The sequence below is a fragment of the Thrips palmi genome, unplaced genomic scaffold, assembly GCF_012932325.1.
Source record: "Thrips palmi isolate BJ-2018 unplaced genomic scaffold, TpBJ-2018v1 HiC_scaffold_5, whole genome shotgun sequence".
Lineage (NCBI taxonomy): Eukaryota > Metazoa > Arthropoda > Insecta > Thysanoptera > Thripidae > Thrips > Thrips palmi.
The window spans coordinates 15615557-15630071 of record NW_023144632.1 but is presented as its reverse complement, the minus strand read 5'-3'; the positions used below and the strand labels follow the sequence as shown (position 1 = coordinate 15630071).

General features: G+C 58.3%; 1 protein-coding gene across 1 annotated transcript in view; it reads left to right on the top strand.

Moving 5' to 3' along the window:
* Positions 1 to 14188, top strand: part of LOC117650974 (guanine nucleotide exchange factor for Rab-3A-like) — a 53543-nt gene extending 39355 nt beyond the window's left edge. The window contains exons 3-13 of the mRNA XM_034394649.1: positions 3280 to 3318; positions 9040 to 9178; positions 9293 to 9514; positions 9641 to 9746; positions 9839 to 10075; positions 10273 to 10494; positions 11508 to 11915; positions 12007 to 12221; positions 12299 to 12398; positions 12510 to 12576; positions 12662 to 14188. Of these exons, the coding sequence (XP_034250540.1) occupies positions 9075 to 9178; positions 9293 to 9514; positions 9641 to 9746; positions 9839 to 10075; positions 10273 to 10494; positions 11508 to 11915; positions 12007 to 12221; positions 12299 to 12398; positions 12510 to 12576; positions 12662 to 12741 (1761 nt within the window). The 5' untranslated portion in view covers positions 3280 to 3318; positions 9040 to 9074 and the 3' untranslated portion in view covers positions 12742 to 14188. The remainder of the gene's footprint in view (positions 1 to 3279; positions 3319 to 9039; positions 9179 to 9292; positions 9515 to 9640; positions 9747 to 9838; positions 10076 to 10272; positions 10495 to 11507; positions 11916 to 12006; positions 12222 to 12298; positions 12399 to 12509; positions 12577 to 12661) is intronic.
* Positions 14189 to 14515: the final 327 nt, after the last annotated feature.

Genomic DNA, 14515 nt, shown 5'->3' with positions numbered 1-14515 from the left:
GAGGACCGCCACGCCACGCCCCGCCACGCCCCGCCACGCCCCGCCACGCCCAGCCACGCCCAGCCACGCCCCACCACGCCCCGCCACGCCCAGCCACGCCACGCCCCGCCACGCCCCGCCACGCCCCGCCACGCCCCGCCACGCCCCGCCACGCCCAGCCACGCCACGCCCCGCCACGCCCAGCCACGCCCAGCCACGCCACGCCCCGCCACGCCCCGCCACGCCCCGCCACGCCCCGCCACGCCCAAGCGCCATCGGAATGCAGCGGGGCTGCTGCAGTGACGATGCACGTCGTACAGTATTGATGATTGAGTCGACGCTGTGGAGGCACGGAGGTAGAGAATCTCCCTCTCTCTCACTCATACTCGCTGCGCGCTCGCGGAGTGGGTCGGAGTGAGTAGCGACGACGGCTCCAGCCCTTCCCGCGAGCACTGCGATGCACTGCCCGTCGTCCGGGGAGAATGCCACACTGCACAGTGGGCCGGAATCCCGGACGTTTGAGCCCCAGAGTCGCGAACAGGACTCAAACAGTACTGTGACCCCACCAATAGATCAGCGGTTCCCAACCTTTTTCGGTTCGCGACCCTAAATTTATAGCCAAAAATTTCCGCGACCCCCAGGAAAAATTTCGCGACCCCACGCGATCCCTCCTTTAGCATGCCTTTTTTACGGAGTGTGATTATCTCGCCTTAGTTTGGGAGCAGTATTGGCGCAAAGTTGATCAAAACAGTCACAAATGTCTTTGAAAAATCGTGTTTTGGGCCGACTTTAAGCAGCCACTGCGTCTGATCCGAGGCGGTATTTCGTCCTCCATCAGCGGGCAATTGGTCTTTGGACCTTCCATTAGCATGCCTTCGTTACGGAGTGCGATTATCGGCCTTAGTTTGGGAGCAGTATTGTGTCAAAGTTGATCAAAACACGATTTTTCAGACATTTGTGACCGTTTTGAACAACTTTGCGGCAATACTGCTCCCAAACTAAGGCAGATAATCGCACTCCGTAAGAAAGGCATGCTAAAGGAAGGTCCAAATTCCAATTGCCCGTTGAGGGAGGACGAAATACCGCCTCGAATCAGACGCAGTGGATGCCTAAAGTCAACACGCGTTCGGGATTTTGGCCGCCTCCGCCGTCTCTGGGCCCACTGTGCATTGCCCCGCGCACCTGGCTGCCTGTCGCAATCCGATGCCCACTCGGCAGCCCATCAGCGCGGGGTGTCCCTCCGCCACTTTGCGGAGGCCTAAGTGAGGTGGCTTGCCGGTCAAAGCCTCTCCGTCGCCCCGCTCGCCCCGCTCGCGGACAAAGGGCCCGACGGCGCAGATTCTCTCTCTCTCTCTCTCTCTCTCTCTCTCGCACTCATGAGGTGTCCCTTGCGAGAGGGACAGAGCGACCAGCCCGCAGCGCATGCGGAGCGGTTCAATTACTTGTTGCGGGGTTATGTCAGGTAATGGGGCTCCTCACTCCTTGTGACGGACGGACGGACAGACTGACAGGGTGACCGGCGTTGCGTCAGGCGGCGGACCGTAAGTCGGTAATGCGATGCCGGCGCGGCCCGCCAGCCCCGCCAGCCCCGCCAGCCCACTGCACAAGTGCGAGTAATTGGGCTAATTGGCTGCCTTTCAATCGCGAGTGCATGGCGGAAACTAAAGCCGGGCTCACTGGCTGCCTGCCCGCCCGCCGCCCGCCTGCCTGCACTGTTTAGAGTGCTCGCGAGCCGGCCGGCGGGCTGGCCGCTTTATTCGAATTAGCTTTTTCCGAGGGGCAGCTGGAGCGCTCTCGCTGCTCGGGGCGCTGCAGCGCGGCGCCTGATTATTTGGCTAATGAATTTGGGCGTTGCGTGATGAGGTTGCCAAGAGGATTACTTACCGAGCGAAGGGAAAGGAGAGGCTGCTGGCAAGCGAGCTGCAGCACTCGTAAAGGGAGCGTGTATCGGGCTGCGTACCTCGCACCCATACGGGGCGCCGCACGAGTGTGTGAGAGGGAGAGAGGTAAGCTCTCCAGCGGAGTGTGGCCCGTCGTTAGCGGCAGCAGACTCGCACCGATACTGATACCAGCGCTGTCTCTCTCGCACCCGTGTGGCGGCTCGTAGCGGTGCGAGAGAGACGGGGAGACGAAGCCGCCTTTGAAATGGGGCTGCAGGGAGCGCCGTCCCTAACGAGTTCGCCCCTTTCTAGGCGCGCTGATGGAGGGCCGATTCATGCGTGATGCTTATCGCCGCTGCGGAGATTCCACTCTCAAAACCTTACGAACTATTTTAAAGACCTTACAAAGAAAGAAAGCTTGTCATGACAAAGAATTTTGAGCATACGTAACCTTACAAAGGAAAATGTACTTCTCCATTTAAGAACTATCTCTTCGTTTGAAAAACTAAAAAGTTGCCGCGTTACATACTAGCGACCCTTCCTAAGAGAAGTATCGAGATTATCGCGCTGCGCGAGGACGAGGGGTCGAAGTGGTCAGAACACTGCGCAAGGCTTTGGGTGTGCACACTGGAGGATTCTCTGGTGTTTCTCCGGCCCTGCCGAAGGATTCGCTGACCAGACTCCGCCGCAAAGCGTCGTCGGAGTGTCGGGTCGTCGGGGTGGCGGCGGCAGCTCTGAGAGCTGAGCTCTCTCGGGTCGCGGCGTCGCGGCGTCGCGGCTCGGCCGGGGTGGGAGCGCCCGCGGAGTGCGGGGTAGGCAACCCCTCGACGCAGGAGTCTTGCCGCGCCGCGCGCTGCCTACCTCGCAGGCGCTCCGTGCCTCCGCACCGCCCCGCACAGTGCGCCAGAAGACCGGAATTCTAGACGCGTTTTGAGCTCCAGCGTCGCCAAACAGGCCTCGAACCGATCGTGTGACCCCACCAATAATGGATTCCTCGTTCGGAGAGGAATCCATGGGTGGGGTCACACGTTCGGTTCGAGTCCTGTTTAGCTGCTCTAGATCTCAAAACGCGTCTCGAATTTTTTCTGCCTCCAGCGGTCTTTCTGGCCCACTGTGCTCCGCATGACAAGGACGGGCGAGACAGCGCCCCGCAGAAAGTATCTATTCTCCATGAGCGTGCCGACGGCTGCTGACGCCACTGTCGTCGCTCCGTCTCTCTCGCACCCTCGGAGCGGCCCGCGGCCCGTGGGGGTGCGAGAGAGACGGAGCGTCTGGCGGCGCAGCGCGCAGCGACGGGGCCGGGTGGCGCCGAGCACGTCGACGCGCGCTTCGAAGCGGAGTGCTGCTGTCGCTGTGTGAAAAGAGAGGGAAAAAGGAGACCAGCTGATTCTAATTTTCCCTCGCTCTGTTTTGATTGCAGATCCTGGCTGGACTAGCGTCGTTTGTTGAGGGAGCACAGGTAAATACGCCGACAACCGCTTTGTTTTGAAAACCAGCTGTGCGACGCTTTTCCCTCAGTCCTTCTCGGAAGGCTTTGACATGCCCTCGGCGTTTCTCTCTCTCTCTGCAGACTGATTCCGAGAGTCGTTTTCGTCGCTCTGTCTCTCTCGCACTCACGGGGTGGCCCATATAGGTGCGAGAGAGACTGAGCGATGCAACTGACTCTCGGAATCAGTGTGCTGGACAGCGTAGAGAGAGACGGCGTGTCCCGACCCACATTTCCGCTCGCCGTGCTTCTCTGCCCGTGTCTCTGTCTCGTGAAACATGCAGCGGCACGAGCGCCGCACCGCAGCGCGTTATCGTTGCACTGCGAACGCTCTGTCTCTCTCGCACCCGTGGGGCTCCCCGTGCGGAGCAGGCGGTGCAGGAGAGCCAGGGAGACGGTTTAATGATTAAGCCCCTCGACTAAACGTTGCGGTTGGGTCGGACTGGAGCGGCTCGGGTGGCTTCGATTCGGCTGGAGAATAGGACCCGTCTGCTCGGAGCAGGCCTCTTCAGTTGAGGCGCTGCGGTTCGCTCTGTCTCTTGGTTCGACAGTGGCGTGTCTCGTCCGGGCGAGTCCGGGCCGCGGAGGCGCCTGCCAACGACAGGGTAGACCACACTGCGAGGCAGCGCGGCTTGGCGGGACGGTTCCAGAGTCGTCCCTCCGGGCGCCCCGCCCCGCCCCGCTCCCCGCGATGCTGGTGCGGCAGGGCGAGAGCGCCTCGCGCCTTCGCGCGTTGCCTCCCCGACGCGTCCGGCTGAGCCGGGCCGGGCCGGAGGTGCCCCCTGCTATCGGTCGGCCCTGCCGGCCTTGACTTTGGCCTGCAAGGCGACGGTCGTCCGCGCCAGGCACCGCGGCCCCGCCGTCTGCGCTGCGGCTTCGTCGCTCTGCCTCTCTCGCACTTACACGGGACGCCCCATGAGTGCGAGAGAGACAGAGCGACGACTCTCGGAATCACTGCAGCGAAGCGACTGCAGTGCGATGCAGCCAGGGCAACAGCCGGCACAGCGCCGCGCTTTGGCGCTCGGCGTGGCTCGGCGCCCACACTGCCGTCTGGCTGCAGAACCAGGCGCCGCGCCACACGCGGCCACACGGTTGCCAGGCGGGGTCAGTCGTTGTTGCGCGCGTGCAGCCCGCCTGCCTCCTGCCCTTATCTGAGTGGATTAGCCGGCCGGATTACCCCAATGGGTGTTGCCTGGTCACATTCCCCCCCCCTCCTTGCCCCCTCCACTATTCGCGCTCCCCCGTGGGTCCTAGCTCGCCCTCTGCGTGCAGCGGGGCGATCGGCTTCGCCGCGACCCCGTCTGCCTGCCGCCGTGAGGTACTGCGCCCATTTACCGGAGTACTTTATGCGCCTCTCTCTCTCTCTCTCTCTCTCTCTCTCTCTCTCTCTCTCTCTCTCTCTCTCTCTCTCTCTCTCTCTCTCTCTCTCTCTCTCTCTCCCTCTCTCCCTTCCTCTCCCCCTCCCGTTCCCCCTTTCCCTTCCGGCTCCCGGGCCGCTCCCTCCGCGCGCTCATTCTGGGTGGCAGGGAAGGGCGGCAACACGCTCCAGAGCTCCAGAGCTCCAGAGCGGCGGGGATGCCTTGACTCGCCCGAGGCGCGTGCAGGCTGCTGTCGCGACCGAGCTGGGGACAGGACAGCCCCGTTGCCGCCGCCTCGGCTTGCTGCACGGCTAATGAGAGGCGGGGTAACGGCCCCGCCCCGCCCCGCCCCGCCCCTCCACTTCGCACCGCTGATTAATGATGTGATGGAGCGCCGCCCCGCCCTGCCTCGCGCCCTGCTGATGAGGCGCCGGGCGCGGCACTTCCCTCGAGGAGGCCCACTCACTCCCGCCAATAATTTCAATCCTGCTCATGAGCGTGATGGGAGAGCGCGTCCACTGCAAATGCAAAGGCGATACTTGAGTACATTTTTCGGCGATACCATTGAGTATCGCCAATAAACGGCCTTACGAACAAGTACTGCCTTCAGAACGGCGATACACAGAAGTATCGCCAAAATTTGGCGATACTGTTTGGTATTGCCAAAACCACGGCATTGAACTAGGAACTTGTCCCCTTGATTTGTTCAACGTTTAATGCCAAATTGTGGCAATACTCCAAAGTATCGCCGAATTTTGGCGATACTTTTGTGTATCGCCGTTTTGAAGGCAATACTTTTTCGTAAGGCCGTTTATTGGCGATACCTAATTGTATCGCCAAAAAAGGTACCAAAAGTATTGCCTTTGGATTTACGGTGTCAAGATTTGATGGCCTATCGCTAACGCCCACCACGACCCACGCACGACAATCCTTCGACGAACCTGCTTCGAAGGCGTCTGGATTGCTGCTGTCCGCCGAAAGCACTTTGTCTCGTCTCGCGAAAAAATTAAGGTGCCAAGAGAGATTGCAAGTTTTCGGTCGGTGGGTTTTCGTATCATCGATTCTTTGAAGTGGCTCGAATGGCCCCTTTTCCTTATTTACGCGAAGGACGTCTTTGCTTTTCCTCAATGTTATTACACTGTGATGTCGTTGGGGGTCGGGGCGCCTTGCTTTGAGTGGGGCGCTTAGAGATTGCCCCCTGTTCGGGGCTCAGGCAGGCGGTGAGGGCGGTGAAAGGAATGTGCCGTGCCGTGCCGCGCCGTGCCGCGCCGTGCCGAAGCCCCGTCTCTCCTTGCGGCTGGCGCGGGGTGGGACTGCGGTTTGCCGCGGGTCGCCTCGCTCCAGGCTGATGCCGTGTCGTGCACTCCTACACAACATCCCGAGAGGGCGAGAGAGACAGAGCGCCGATGCGGTGCTCAGTCTGATGCAGGTGACGTATGAGGCGGCGAGGGAGAGCTGCAGCGTCGCTCCATGAGCACCGTTCAAGGCGGCATCATGATGACAGATGGCACCCCGTCCTTCCTTCAATCTTGCACCGCGACCTCGAAGACGAACTCCCGGCCCAGCACCCACCGATCCATCTCCCGCTCATCCAAAGCTCCCACCGACCCCAAACTCTTCTCAGCCTAAACGCCTGCCGACTTGAGCACTAAACTCCCACCGAAACCACCCGGTGCTCTTCCCGGCAGGACCCCGTTGTGGCAGGGCAAGGACCCGTCCTCGTTGGTTGGTTTGACGGCGTCCGACGGCGTCGCCCCGCGCGTCAGGCGCTCCCACGCACCTGTCCGGGCTGCCCGGCCTGCCCTGCAGACCGACTCCGAGAGTCGTCCTCATCGCTCTGTCTCTCTCGCACTCATGGGGCGTCCCGTGTCAGTGCGAGAGAGACAGAGCGACGAGAAGGACTCTCGGAGTCAGTGCACCGCCCGGCCGGCCCGTCTAAGGGGCGTGGGAACTGGGAGTTTGCCTTGGGGAGGGGCACGCCCGGCACGCCGTCATGCAGCGATAAATTCCTCGGAAAAGCATTTTTGCAGCCACGACTTGACCCGGCGAGGTGATAACCTGCGCCCTCGGCAGCGGAAACGTATTTTAAAGAAACGTGCTGGTCGTTAGATTCAGATTCGGATTTTTTTTTCGCGCCGGCGGTGCAGAATTATGCCGCTTTTTGTGCAAGTGTCGGCTTTCCCGGCCGTTTGTGTCGCGTCGCCTGGCTTCGCCTGGCTTTGTTAACGCTGACTCGGGCAACGAGCTCGAATTGCCCCGCCGTGGAGGTTGACGTGCACGTCGCGCGCCACGCCGACAGTCGGCCTGCAGACTGATTCCGAGAGTCGTCTTCGTCGCTCTGTCTCTCTCGCACCTATACGGGACGTCCTATGAGTGCGAGAGAGACGGAGCGACGAAGACGACTCTCGGAATCAGTCTACAGCACGTCAACCTCTGCGGCCGGCCGGCAGGGCGCTCGACATGCATTGCCTGCACTGCCCCCTCTAATAATATCCGCCACCGCCATCCGGCAGAGGCTCGGCCTGGCTTGGCCGCGCTGACCGCGGTGACGCGGTGACGCGGTGACTCGTTGACCGCGGCACGCTCGGCACGCCAGCCAAGATGACGTCGTGGGCGTCCGTCGCGTTCTCCACCGCGGCCTCGCTCAGCTGGTGAAGCTCGGCTTCGCGAAGCTCGGGCGTCGTCGCGAAGCTCGGCGTCGACGCGAAGCTCGGGCGTCATCGTGAAGTTCGGCGTGATCGCGAAGCTCGGGTCGTCATCGTGAAGCTCGGCGTGATTGTGAAGCTAGGCGTCATGGCAGGCAAAGCTCGACGTCACGGCAAAGCTCGGTCGTCATCGCGAAGCTCCGCGTCGTCGCGAAGCTCGGCGTCGTCGCGGACGCCCTAATTGCCGGTCAAAGAAAGGCGCGTGCTTTCCCAGCGCGCTGAGTGGGGGGGGGGGGAAATGATAATGGCCTAATTACTTAGGCAGCCTCGTCGCGAGCCGCGTGCAAACCAGTGTGGGCGGGGCGGGGCGGGGCCGCGGTCGCCTTTGCAGTGGCGTGGCACAATGGCCGCCCCGACGGCCACTGAGCCGCATACAGAAACGCCCCCACCCTGAACCGCGGAAAATGCCCAGTCGAGAGTTTTCAACGCAGGATGAGAATGTTGGGAGTCTGTCTCGCAGGATCGGAATGTTGGAAGTCTGCCTCAACTTTTGTCATACGGCGTCATTCCGGGCGCCTCGCGGCGCCATACCCCATCCGTGCATTTTGGCAAAGTTTGCAGTGCCGCGGACGCGGTGCGCCACTCCGCCCTCCGCTCCTCGCAACTCACATGCCCGCGGCGGTTGCGTTGTGTGTCTCTGCACTGTAGACTGATTCCGAGAGGCGTTTTCGTCGCTCTGTCTCTCTCGCACTCATGGGGCGCTCCGGATGGGTGCGAGAGAGACAGAGCGATGGAAACGCCTCTCGGAATCAGTGTGCTGGCGGCGTCGCATTCCTTCGAGAAACTAAACTTCCGTGCACGAGGGCGAGACCGTGTTCGTGACGTGTGAGGGGGTCTCGCTGTGGGGGATGGAGATTACAGTCTCCAAAATTTGCCACCCTTTATTTTTCTTTTTTTTTCATTTACCCTCCGGCTTACTTGCCTTATTCGACGGCGCTCCCGGCAGCACATCATTGGCAGCACCATTCAGAGAGCGGCGCTGCTCGGGCTTCGAGGGCTTCTGTCCCAGCGGACTGATTCCGAGAGCCTTTTCCATCGCGCTGTCTCTCTCGCACCTGGTAGGGACGCCCCATGAGTGCGACAGAGACCGAGCGACGAAAGCGACACTCGGAATCAGTCGGCAGAGTACCGAATCGGGGGGGTTCCCCTTATTCTGTTCCCTTTTGTCTGCCGTCGCCTACCGTCGCCGCGCGTGGCGGGCGTGGCGGGCGTGCGACCACCGCCGGGCCGGGGACCGCGCAGGCTGGTTCCGGATCGCGCCGTCGCGTCGCTCCGTCTCTCTCGCACTCGCGGGGCGTGCCGTCCCGGTCCCGCCGGTCCCTCAGGGGTGCGAGGGAGACAGGCCTCGGCGTCGCCGCGCCCCTAAAGCCCGTCCCTTCCGCTCGGTTCGGCGGGGCCGTGTGGCGCGGCCGGCGCGGCATGGGAAGCCTCGCTTGACTCTTCTTTCGGCGCGTTTCGTCGTCGTGAAAGCGCGGCGTGCCGTGCTGGCCGTGCTCTTCCTCTCTATTTTCATGTCTGTATTTTTATTTCCTTATTTCCTTCCCTCCCCATTTGCACACCGCTTTGTGACGCTCCCTCTCCTTCCATTCCCCTCAACTCGTTGTCTGATTGGCGCGTCTTGTGTGTTGCAGATGGTGGCGGCGGTCCGCAGCAGCGCGCGTGCACTATGAAAGCCATCGACCCCGTCATCAAGCCGGCAGAGGATCCCCCGCACCTGGCGCGCCTCGCCGAGGGCCTCGCCGACCACGAGCAGCTCGCCGACGGCGTGGTGTAAGTCCGCCGTCCCCTGTCTTCGCGACTCCAAACTTGCAGCCATCCCCTTCACTGTTGTGAAACCACGCAGGCGTCTTTGAAAAGCGGACTAAAGTCAACGACACTTTGCAGGAAGCAGCGCGTGCACCGCGTGCGCGACCCGTCGCAGACCTACGAGCGCACGAGCACCAGCAACAGCACGAGCGGCGAGGAGGGCTACGACAGCATCAACTCGGACGAGGAGCTGCACGAGCCGCTGCACCTCCGCGAGCACGCCGAGCACGACCAGCTGTCCGTCATCAGCAGCGGCCGCCTCTTCGGCTTCCCGGCCCATGGCTTCCTCCACCAGCCGCTGTCGCTGGCCGCGGGCCACCCGGGCCACCCGGGCCACGACGCCATCCTGGGCAGCCTGGGCAACCTGGGCGGCGGCGCGTCCGGCTTGCTCGGCGACGCGGAGGAGCCCGCGCTCTCGGCCGCCAGGGACGGCCCCGCCAGCCTAGGCTCCAGCCTCGGCTCCAGCCTCGGCTCCAGCCTCGGCTCCACCTCCTCCGCCGCGTCCGGCCCGCCCACCTTCCAGGAGCTCAAGGTACGCCGAATGTGTGTGCAGTAAGGGAGTGTGAGAAAGACAGTGTGACACGGTTCGCGAACTGCTCCTGAAGACGGCGTCCCCTTGCACAGGTGACGAGTGACTTGTCCAGCACGGCGTCGCCGAGACGCGCCACCTTCACGATCGGGTCGCCACTGAGCACGCCGGCGAGCACGCCCTCCAGCACGCCCGGCGGCACGCCCAAGCAGCTGTCCCAGGATGACGAGGACCGGGAGGCGGGGCGCGACGCGGCCATCCCCAGCGGCACCCCCAGCGGCACGCCGCGCAAGGAGCTGTTCCCCGAGGTGGCCAAGGACGCCGAGCACCCGGTAAGCAAAGCCACCGGTACGGCGTTGTGGCCGCCACACTGTGGCCGTGTCACAGTGTGGCCGCCACTGCGGCGGTGACGTGCCACTGGCAGTGTCGGCGAGCACGGATGGGTGGGCGGGAGCGCGCCGCCCTCCCGACCTCCCGCTGTGGCTGGCGGTGTGCGCGGTGTGCCTTACGGTGCCGTGTCGTGTTGCAGGCGCTGCAGGCCGAGGCCGAGGTCGAGGCCGGGGCCGGGCTGAGTGCGGGCTGGAACCGCACCGTGGCCGAGGCCAAGGAGCAGGCCTTCTCGCGCCTCCAGGACGAGCTCCGCAGCGCCCACAAGGAGCTCAAGCTGCGCGACGAGGAGGTGACGCGCCTGTCGAGGATCCGCGACCAGGTGGAGGCCGAGCTGGAGGAGCTCACCGCCAGCCTGTTCCAGGTGAGTAGGCCCGGCCCAGCGCCCGGCAGGCCGCTTGCCAAACAGAAGCCACCCGACGCAACGTGACGCGCTACACGACGCGCAGCGCCAACGAGCCGCCGCGAATGCGAATGCCTCACGGTGTCAGTCGCTGTGCGCGTTGCGTTTCGTCCAGTTTCGTCGCGATGTCAAGACACTGTCAAACCGAGTGTGGAGAACTCCTCACTTCCTGGTGCGGAGTGATTCTCCGCGCTTGGACGCGTGGGGTTTGCCGTCTCCATAAATCGGTGTGGGGAAGCTCGCGAAGCCCCCACAGCTCGTGGCATGGTGCTCACGTGGAGGACCCCACACTTGAAGTGTGGAGACTGAAAATTGCACACCTCCGCATTTCAAGTGTGGAGTTCTCCACCACTTGGTTTCACAGTGTGCGTGTTTCACAGTGTACGCATCGAGGCGCGGCTGGGACTTCCCTCGTGGAATTTGGGCCCAGAGGTCGCCACTCGTCCTCGCTCCGACTCCCAAAATCATGTCGTTCCGATGAGGCAGGGAAAGTTGAAGCGTCGCAAACAAACGCTTGGAACTCGCGCGCGAGTGTCACCAATGAAGTGGGCGTCAAAGTCGAAGGTGGCACATTTTGCCCGCAACAGGCTCGTGTTTCGGGTTGGAAAGGAAGCTCTTCACTCCGCTGCTCACTGCTCCCTGCAGCCGGCGGCGTGACACACTGCTTTGCTTTGTGAGACTCGTGGGGCCGAGAGCTCTTGTGTCGTGCCCCTCGTGCCCCTCGCCCCCTAGGCTAGGCTGTTGCCGCGCACCGTTGGCAGTGCAGGCACGCGCACGCGCGCCTCGCCCTCTAATTTCAAGTTGAAATTTTGTTTTGGCGTGTTTATAGCGATTTAACTAGATTTCTTAACATCAAATAATGTTGGTTCTTTCAATGTTTTTCGGAGTACTTGGCACCGTAGGCTGCCCTCCTCTCCCCGGCCCTGGCTAGCCCTGACGCATGCCGACGCGCTGACGCCTTGCTTGTCTTGCAGGAGGCCCACAACATGGTGCGCGACGCCAACACGGGGAAGGCGAGCGCGGAGCGCAGCCTGGCCGAGGCGCGCATGCAGGTGGAGGTGCTGACGGCCGAGGTGGCCGCCCTCAAGACCCTGGTGCTCACGTCCACGCCGGCGCGGCCCAACCCGCACTTGCACCCGCAGATCGACAAGACCAAGTCCTGCGACGACAGCGGCGGCGGCGGCGGCCTCTTCCGGAAGCACCGGCGGTCACCTTCGCACTTCAACCTCAAGTACGGCCGCGAGAACTCCCCTCCCGACTCGCCCGTCAAGGAGAGTCACTCGCAGAGCCACTCGCAGAGCGCCCCCGGGGCCTCGGCAGGCTGCGTGCAGCCACCGGCCCAAGCGGCCCACGACCAGGTGGAGGCCAAGGACGGCGTGGAGGTGAGTCGACAGGCCGAGCTCTCTGGTTCTGGCTTCTGCCTGAGGGCAACGCTCATCGAAATAAGATGCAAATCATGGTTTCTTTCCGTAGGTGGACCCAAACGTTCATAGAGATTTCCTGGCCTGGAGGCAGAACCCGACCCTTGACAAAAGCAATCCTTTTGTGGCCCGTGTGTATTTTGAAGACATCAACCTTTGCCTCGATTTTAACAATAAAGAGCTTGCTGAACGAGTTGAGAGGGCTGTTGAGGCTGGAAACATTTACATTGAGGCAATTGGAGACAGGAGCAAAACTGCATTCCCTAAGTAAGTATGATTATTTAGTTTTACTATTTTTTATTTTACTACGCAAGTTTCTTTTTCTCACACTCCTTGTTTCACAGGAAATGTGCATTGCTTGAAGTTCCTCGTCCGTGCCATTACCGTATGAAACTTGGGGATCAAGACACATGGTATAGCATTTCACAAATATGCAGAAATAGAGTAAGTATAGTTTTTGTGAACGTTATCCTATGTTATCCTTGTAAAAAGCATAATTTTTCGTATTTTTGTGACGGCATGAAAGCAATTTTATAACTTTGTTCTGTTCCACAGATAACTGCTGTGATCGACTTTTTGAATTATTTGCGGTACATTGAACGAGGCCTTGTCAAAAGCTCAGGTAAGTTAAGTACAGTGCTTCTCATATGTACAGTTCCCTGTAATTGCTGGTCCTAATACAGCCCTTTTCTTGTGTCTTTTTACAGTTCATGATGTTTACTGGGAAATTGTGAGGCTCCGGAAAGAAATGTGCCTAGCTAGATTAGGATTGTTCCTTAGCTCTTAGTGGAAATGTGCCAATGACAAGGAGGGAAGAGATACTCAGATATACCATCGGCCCCACCTAATCTATTGCGTGCCTTGATTTTTGCATCCCACATTCATGGCATTCTACTGTCTCTATTCTGCAGTGTGTAGAATCTCAGGAATCTGTATTTTTAGTCGGTTATTATTTTGCTTGACAGACGGAATCCTTACTTTTCAGCAATTATTCAGATGTTTAGTTCTTTGAAAAACAACAACGTGTTGTTTGAGTGAAATTACAATGAGTTGTCATGTAGTTACTGAAATCAGGATCAAAATTGTATCATATTCCCCAAGTTTTATTCCATCTCTTTTTTTCCGCTTATCTTACGTTTTTAAGTTATAGACCTCTTCAATGAACTGTCACTTTTTGAATGATCTTTTGAGTAGGTGTTGTGGCATTAATTTGTGTCATGTGTTGATGTGTCATGTCATTTCTTTGCTCAGTTATGCTCAAACCTTTTTTTTTTGCATGTGTTTTTAGTACATGCTCTGCAACACAAAAATGTATATAAATGACATTACCATTACAACTGTTAGGAGGTAGGCATGTAACCATATTGAATCGTTTATGTGGCGGCCTTTATTAAATTGGAATTTGTATTTTAGAGATTTTTTTTCTTGGATAAGGAGCAGATAAATCTCTTCTTTCAATCAAACAAAATAATTTTAAAGTGCTACCTAATCACTCTAAGCAGGTATTCTAATAATTATTTATTATGGACTGCTAAATGCTTGACTGTTGAGCAGGTCAACTGTTGAATGTTCTGAGCCTTTTAAAACTTAAATGGTTTTTTATAGCTTCTGTCATAATAGATTTTTAGTCTTCCGATTTTGTGATGTCTTCTGTTAAAGATAGAATTTGTTCTGTAGTTTGTTTTTTTTTTTTTTTTTTTTTTTTTTTTTTTTTTTTCTTTCTAGAAAAACGAACAAACTGCAACAAGTTTACCGAACTGCTTTAAATTGGTTTCATGTGCTGCCGCATAGTTTTGTGCCAACATTGTTTGTATTTAGTCCCTTGTTAATGCTGTTCAGATGTCATGGGAAGAGCTTGACAAGAGTTCCTCTGTTCAACCACGATTTTAAATGTAAAGTGTATATAGTATTACGTACGAGGTGACTCATATGTGTTTCAGACTTGTCTTTCATTAGAATGCTCTTTATGTTCAATTATTATTTTCGTCTGTATTGTAAAGGGTCCAGTTATAATACTTTTAACCAAAGATTTTTGTGTAATAGTGTATGTGATGTGATGTAGGGTAATAGAAACAATTTATACTTTTGTTGATTAATGTTGTTTTATATTAAGCTGATACCACAAAATATGTTAGTTGAAATTTTATTGAAATGGTAGCTCCTAGAGTTATTCTGAATGTGCTGATGTTTTAGTGTACAATTTGAGAATTAAACTGTGCGTACAAATAAGGAAATTCTCCTAATTTTTCTGACAAGCCACATTATCTGTCAGAGGTGAGGTTGCGGGTTGCGGGCGCCCCTCGAGAGGACCTGAGGATGCAGTCCTACTCACTACCCAGAGGCGCTACGAAGCGGTCGAGTCTGCAGGTCTTCCCTATGACGTGAATGAGTGGCCTACCCTGACGGCGCGGCTTTGAACAATGGCGATGAGCATTGCAGAGAAATGCTGGCTATGTCAAAAAGGAAACTTGTTTCTCCGTTCTAAAATGCAAAAGAGTTCTCGTCGAAACCCAAGTGCTTCTCGGCGAAGCAGACACCCAAGCTCTCAAAGCCACCGAGAC